The sequence below is a fragment of the Somniosus microcephalus genome, chromosome 4 (assembly GCF_052327205.1).
Source record: "Somniosus microcephalus isolate GS21.2 chromosome 4, FLI_Smic_1.0, whole genome shotgun sequence".
Taxonomy (NCBI): Eukaryota; Metazoa; Chordata; class Chondrichthyes; order Squaliformes; family Somniosidae; genus Somniosus; species Somniosus microcephalus.
The window spans coordinates 316431763-316438882 of record NC_140990.1 but is presented as its reverse complement, the minus strand read 5'-3'; the positions used below and the strand labels follow the sequence as shown (position 1 = coordinate 316438882).

General features: G+C 47.7%; 1 protein-coding gene across 1 annotated transcript in view; it reads left to right on the top strand.

The window, feature by feature from the left end:
• The window catches only part of LOC147120635 (tubulin alpha-4A chain-like), a 10338-nt gene extending 3693 nt beyond the window's left edge, over positions 1 to 6645 (top strand). Inside the window, exons 2-4 of the mRNA XM_085986789.1 lie at positions 2841 to 3063; positions 4609 to 4757; positions 5596 to 6645. Of these exons, the coding sequence (XP_085842915.1) occupies positions 2841 to 3063; positions 4609 to 4757; positions 5596 to 6570 (1347 nt within the window). The 3' untranslated portion in view covers positions 6571 to 6645. The remainder of the gene's footprint in view (positions 1 to 2840; positions 3064 to 4608; positions 4758 to 5595) is intronic.
• Positions 6646 to 7120: the final 475 nt, after the last annotated feature.

Below are 7120 nucleotides of genomic sequence, written 5' to 3'. Positions count from 1 at the left end.
GTGTGAGTGTGTGTGGGTGAGAGAGTGTGTGTGTGGGTGGGTGAGTGTGTGTGAGAGAGTGTGTGTGTGTGTGTGAGTGAGTGTGTGTGGGTGAGTGTGTGTGAGTGTGAGTGTGAGTGTGAGAGTGAGAGTGAGTGTGAGTGTGTGTGGGTGAATGAGTGTGTGAGTGTGTGTGTGTGAGTGTGTGTGGGTGAGTGTGTGTGAGTGTGGGTGTGAGAGTGAGTGTGAGTGTGTGAGTGTGAGAGTGAGTGTGAGTGTGTGTGAGTGAGTGTGTGTGTGAATGAGTGTGTGAGTGTGTGAATGAGTGTGTGAGTGTGTGTCTGTGTGTGTTGTCAAGGGGGTTACAGGGGCCCAACTAAAAAAAAACATATATCATTCATTTATACATAGTTTATTTCTTGCTTTTTTACTTTATTTTTATTTTTATTTTCTTTCTCGTTTTTTATTTTCTTTCTATCTCGCTTTTTCTCTCTCTCTCTTTTATTTTCTTTCGCTCTTTCTCTCTCTCGTTCTTTCTCTCTCTCTCTTTCTCTCTTTCTTCCTTTTTTATTTTCATTCTTTCTCTCTTTTTTTCTTTCTCTCTTTTTATTTTCTTTCTCTCTTTCTCGCTCCCTCTTTCTTTCTTCGTCACGTCTGCCTATCTGAAAAGTGACAGGATGAATTGCACCCATGAACCACTTGCTCCGTTCGAGTCAGAGAAAGAGGCTAATGTACCTCATCGCCTGGTATGCAAACTACCTTTTTGCATAATGAGAGTGAGCACTTTTGCAAGGGCTATTACCCCCCCACCCCCCTCCCCTCCCCTCCCCACCCTTCCAGTCACAGTGCAATGGTTTTGCCTTTGCCTTTTGACTCCTCTGATCAAGCGTATTTATTTCACTTCTTTATATTCTCTGTCTGCAGTTCAGGTCCACGTTTGTCTCAGTTGAGGTTCCATTGAGTCACTTCTTCTTAGGCAGTCCCTGGGAACCGAGGATGACTTGCTTCCACATTAAAAATGAGTTCTCAGGTGACTGATGAGTCCAATGTGGGACCTACAGCCTCTGTCACAGGTGGGGCAGAAGGGGCGGGTGGGTGGGGTTGCCCATGAGGGTCCTGACGTTCCAGGTCACGAACTTCATTTTAAAGGGTGGAAGATGCCTGTGCGTGAAATCTTTTAGGTAGGGAGCGCTGCACTGTCGGAGGTGCTGTCTTTCGGATGAGACGTTAAACCGAGGCCCCGTCTGCCCTCCTGGGTGGCCATAAAAGATCCCACAGGCACTATTTCGAAGAAGAGCAGAGGGAGTTCTCCCCGGTGTCCTGACCCAATATTTATCCCTCAACCAACATCACTAAAACAGATGATCTGGTCATTATCACATTGCTGTTTGTGGGAGCTTGCTGTGCTCAAATTGGCTGCCGCATTTCCCACATTACACCAGTGACTACACTTCAAAAGCACTCCATTGGCTGTAAAGCACTTTGGGATGTCCGGTGGCCGTGAAAGGCGCTGTAGAAATGCAAGTCTTTCTTTCTTTGGAAAAGTGGCTTTTTGCCAACCAGTATTGTGTGTTAACTAAACCAGGAAGATGTTATTTGGGAAGTGGAAATAACTCCCACCAGTAACCATACAAACTGAAAATAAAGATGCAAATATGCAATCAATACACATTTTTATGTTTGCCTAGAACTTGCTGTGGAGATCATGAATTTCAAAGGCTAATTGGAGCTACCTAGGCCCTAAGCTCCAGAATTCCCTTCCTAAACTTCTCCGCCACTCTCCCCTCCTTTAAGACCCTATTAGATCCTGTATCTCTAGGCAAGCTTTTAATCACTCCTCCTTCTTTGGCTCGGTGTCAAATATTGTCTGATTACGCTCCTGTGACGCGCCTTGCGACACTTTCCTGTGCTATGTACTCATCAGGAAAGACGGAACAGGCTGGGGATCTTTCACCAGAAAAGAGAAGGCTGAGGGGTGACCTGATGGAGGTCTTTAAAATTATGAAGGGGTTCGATAGGGTAGACGTAGAGAGGATGTTTCCACTTGTGGAGGAGACCAGGACTAGGGGCCATCAATATAAAAGCAAAATACTGCAGATGCTGGAAATCTGAAACAGAAAATGCTGGAAATGCTCATCAGGTCAGGCAGCATCTGCAGAGGGAGAAACAGAGTTAACGTCTCAGGCCGATGAACCTTCGTCAGAACATCAATATAAGATAGTCACCAATAAATCCAATAGGGAATTCAGGAGAAACTTCTTTACCCAGAGAGTGGTGAGAATGTGGAACTCGCTACCACAGGGAGTGGTTAAGGCATTTAAGGGGAGGCTAGATGAACAATTGAGGGGAGGCTAGATGAACAATTGAGGGAGAAAGGAATAGAAGGATATGTTAGTGTGAGATGAAGTCGGGTGGGAGGAGGCTTGTGTGGAGCATAAACACCGGCATAGACCTGTTGGGACAAATAGCCTGTTTCTATGGCGCACATTCTACTGTAATCCTACGTAATCTTTTACAATGGTTTCTTATCCAATGTCCATATTCCCGTTAATACCACTTGCAATTGGGTTTTCCATAAGTCTCTTGTACCCTTTCAGACTCTCGAATATTTGCTATCTAAATTAAATCTCTATGGTGACTGGATGTCACATTACAAAGTTCATGTGAGCACTAATTACTCAAAACTATAACTACTTTGATTTAAGGCTTCACCTATTTTAGTTGTCCAATCATAAATGCTTGTGTTACAAAACCTAGGTTGCACCCACCTGGCCTGTTCTAATATACCTGGAGTTGGCTGTAACCATGCAGTTCCTGTCCCTCTTGACCATCCTACTAATTGTTCATCACTTCTCTCGCAGCGTGAATGTATCTCCATCCATGTTGGCCAGGCCGGTGTCCAGATGGGCAATGCCTGCTGGGAGCTGTACTGTTTGGAGCATGGCATCCAGCCCGATGGCCGTAGACTTGACGACAGAGCCACTGGCGGGGCGGACGACTCCTTCGACACCTTCTTCTGTGAGACGGGAACTGGGAAACACGTGCCCAGGGCAATCTTTCTGGACCTGGAACCGTCTGTGATTGGTAATGGGAAATACTCATCCATAAAACACTCTACTGGAACCTTCACGCAGCGAGTTGTTGCGATCTGGGATGCGCTGCCTGAAAGGGCGGTGGAAGCAGATTCAATAATATAGAAACATAGAAACATAGAAGATAGGAGCAGGAGTAGGCCATTCGGCCCCTCGAGCCTGCTCCGCCATTCAATGCGATCATGGCTGATCATCCAAATTCAGTACCCTGTCCCTGCTTTCTCCCCATATCCCTTGATCCCTTTAGCCTTAAGAAATATATCCAACTCCTTCTTGAATATATTTAATGAATTGGCCTCTACTGCCTTCTGTGGTAGAGAATTCCACAGGTTCACCACTCTCTGGGTGAAGAAATACTTTCAAAAGGGAATTGGACAAATACTTGATAATGAAAGATTTGCAGGACTATGGGGAAAGAGCGAGGGGGGAGCGGGACTAACTGGCTAACTCTTTGAAAGAGGCACGATGAGCCGAGTGGCCTCCTTCTATGCTGTGTCATTCTATGATTCTAGCTCTTGGGTCAAGACGCTTTTGAGTTTCAGCTCGGAGCTTCCCTTCCCTGCAGGCCCAGTTGTGCTCGAATCACCGGGTGGTGGAAGAGCTGTCCTTGAGAGTAGCACATTCTGACGGGACTGCTCATCCCTCTCGACAAGGCATTGCTGGAGATTGGTGTCTGCTACTCTCAAGGGGCTTGCCATGATACAGGGCCCAGGATTAAAACTCATCAGTATGCTTTTCCCCTCTACAGTGAGATTAAAGAACAAAGGTTGAAACTGGCTGGGGGAGGAGGTTGGAGATGGGAATTATTTTCATCCGCTTTAAATTCTCCCACCGCGTAACTACATTCACTTCAGGGTGAATGTTGAAATGAAAGGTAGCAAAGTGCTGGTAGTGTAGCATCGAATGATACAGCACAGGAGGAGTCCATTCGGCCCATCATTTCTGCGCCGGCTCTTTGGTAGAACTATCCAATTAATCTCACTCCCCCCCCCCCCCCCCGCTCTTTCCCCTTGAGCCCTGTGAATTTTTCCTTTTCAAGTATTTATCCAATTCCCCTTTTGAAAGTTACTATTGAATCCGCTCCCACCGCCCTTTCAAGCAGCACATTCCAGATCACAGCAACTCGCTGCACAAAAAAAATTCTCCTCGGCTCCAATGTTCCTGCTAATTTTTCGGGGCGAGCGGTCCCTTTAACGGACTGCGCGGCCCGTTCAAAATTTTGCGCCTGCGCGAAACTTCCCGTTGGAAAGCCGGTGATCGGCCTGCACGGGAACTTCACGGGAACACGGCTCGTCTCCCTCTGGTTCTTTTGCCAATTATCTTCAATCTGTGACCTCTGGTTACCCACCCTTCTGCCACTGGAAACAGTTTCTCCTTATTTACTCTATCAAAACGCCTCATGATTTTGAACACCTCTATTAAATCTCCTCGTAACCTTCTCTGCTCTAAGGAGAACAACCCCAGCTTCTCCAGTCTCTCTCCAGGTATCGGATCTGGGTACACGTCAGTGTAACCTGTTGCACTAACCTTTTTGCAGATGAGGTTCGCAATGGTACCTATCGCCATCTGTTCCACCCCGAGCAGCTCATCACCGGGAAGGAAGACGCTGCCAACAACTACGCCCGCGGGCACTACACCATCGGCAAGGAGCTGATTGACTCAGTTCTGGACAGGATCCGTAAACTGGTATGGATATTGATGATGTAAAGTTCGGTTTCAGAATGGCGCGTGCCTGATGTGTACTGTGGGGGTGGGGGGGGGGGTGACGTGCGTGCTATAAGGGCTTGAACAAGAGCCCTTGCATCCACCAGCAAGCCGAATGAGGTTTTCCCCTTGGGCCAATATCTATGCTGGTTTGGTGGGACAACAGTCTACTGGTGCAACCAAAGGAGGAGTCCACCTTTTCCTTCGAGCATACAAAATGGCAGGCAGTTAAAGACCAGCTGGTTCATCAAACCTGCCCCATACTCATGAAGTCTGGAGCATCATGACAAGAAACAGCCCCGCCTACCCCCCTCACTGACCCCTTCACACACCTCTGCAGCCAAGTGATTGCCTGGGGGAGGCAAAAACACTGGACCAGAGATCGCCTCATATAGAAGGCAAAACTCTTTATAGATAACACTGGGTCAGTGTGATCTCCTGGACGGGGTTTCGTTCGCCTGTGGGGGGGGGGGGGGGTCACGGAGGAATTTCCCAGCATGTTCTTTTTCCCTTATTGGCCCTGGGGTTTTTCTCTGGTTTTTTTCCCCTCTTCCAGGAGATTACATGGCTGCGTGGGGTGAGGGGTAAGGAAGTATGTAGTCATGATGTTCCAGGCATCATGGTGTGGGGCAGGCTTGATGGATCAGTTGGTCTTTCCTTGCCCCTCAATTTTGTACGTTTGTATTTATAGGAAGTATTCCTGTGGTGCAGGTAGTTTTATTGACACCCAAAGGTCAGGGACCAGATAATGAAGCGTTTGCTTCTATTTGAGAAGTGACATTGGTTGTTTTTTTTATGTCTTTCGCTTTTCACTTCCCAGGCTGACCAATGCACAGGTCTACAAGGCTTCTTTGTGTTCCATAGTTTTGGTGGAGGCACCGGCTCTGGCTTCACCTCCCTGCTGATGGAACGTCTCTCCGTCGACTACGGCAAGAGGTCCAAGCTGGAGTTCTGCATCTACCCGGCTCCCAGGATCTCCACCGCTGTGGTCGAACCCTACAATGCCATTCTGACCACACACACTACTCTCGAGCACTCCGATTGTTCCTTCATGGTGGACAACGAAGCCATCTATGACATCTGTCGCAGAAACCTGGACATTGAGCGTCCCGGTTACGTCAACCTGAACAGGCTGATTGGCCAAATTGTGTCGTCAATCACAGCATCTCTCCGCTTTGATGGAGCTCTGAATGTCGACCTGACAGAATTCCAAACCAACTTGGTGCCTTATCCTCGTATCCATTTCCCTCTGGTGACCTACGCTCCAGCCATCTCGGCTGAGAAAGCTTACCACGAGCAATTGTCCGTGGCCGACATCACCAACTCTTGCTTTGAGCCGGGCAACCAGATGGTCAAGTGTGACCCTCGCCGCGGCAAGTACATGGCTTGTTGCTTACTGTATCGGGGTGATGTGGTGCCAAAAGATGTCAATGCCGCCATTGCGTCCATCAAGACCAGGCGTTCCATCCAGTTTGTGGACTGGTGCCCAACTGGCTTCAAGGTTGGCATCAACTACCAGCCTCCCACTGTGATAGTCGGTGGTGACCTGGCTAAGGTGCAGCGCGCGGTGTGTATGCTGAGCAACACCACGGCCATCGCCGAGGCCTGGGCTCGCCTTGATCACAAGTTTGATCTGATGTACGCCAAGCGCGCCTTTGTGCACTGGTACGTGGGGGAGGGGATGGAGGAAGGGGAGTTCGCGGAGGCCCGTGAAGATCTGGCCGCCTTGGAAAAGGACTATGAGGAAGTTGGTGCAGATAGCACAGCGGACGATGACGACGGGGAGGAATTTTGAATTCCATTCAAAAAGAATGTTCACTTTTGCTTGACGTAACTTAGATGTGAATAAAATTGCATTAATATTGAGGAATCAATGTGTTTTGACTTGAATTAATCTTCCTTGCGTGAGAAGCTGAACATTACAAACATGATAGGCTTTTAGGTTTGAGGTATTTATTTGGAAACATTCATTTGTTTTTATCTAATGAAAATAACTGCTGCAACATTGCATTGGCGAAATCTTTGTGGCTTCTAATTATGAAGTGCAATCTCAGTAGGCGGTTGCAGTGGACCTGTGGATTTGTGATGTGCTACATCTTTCACTTTGTAGCAACAGCCCGCTATGATAATACAACTACAAGTATCAGAGAACGTGAGCACAAATCCCACCGTGGGAAGTTTGAGAAATTGAATTCAGCATAAAAAGAAATCTGGAAACAAAAATGCTGGTATCATAGAAACATAGAAAGATAGAAACTAGGAGCAGGAGTCGGCCATTTGGCCCTCGAGCCTGCTCCGCCATTCAATAAGATCATGGCTGATCTTCTACCTCATCTCCACTTTCC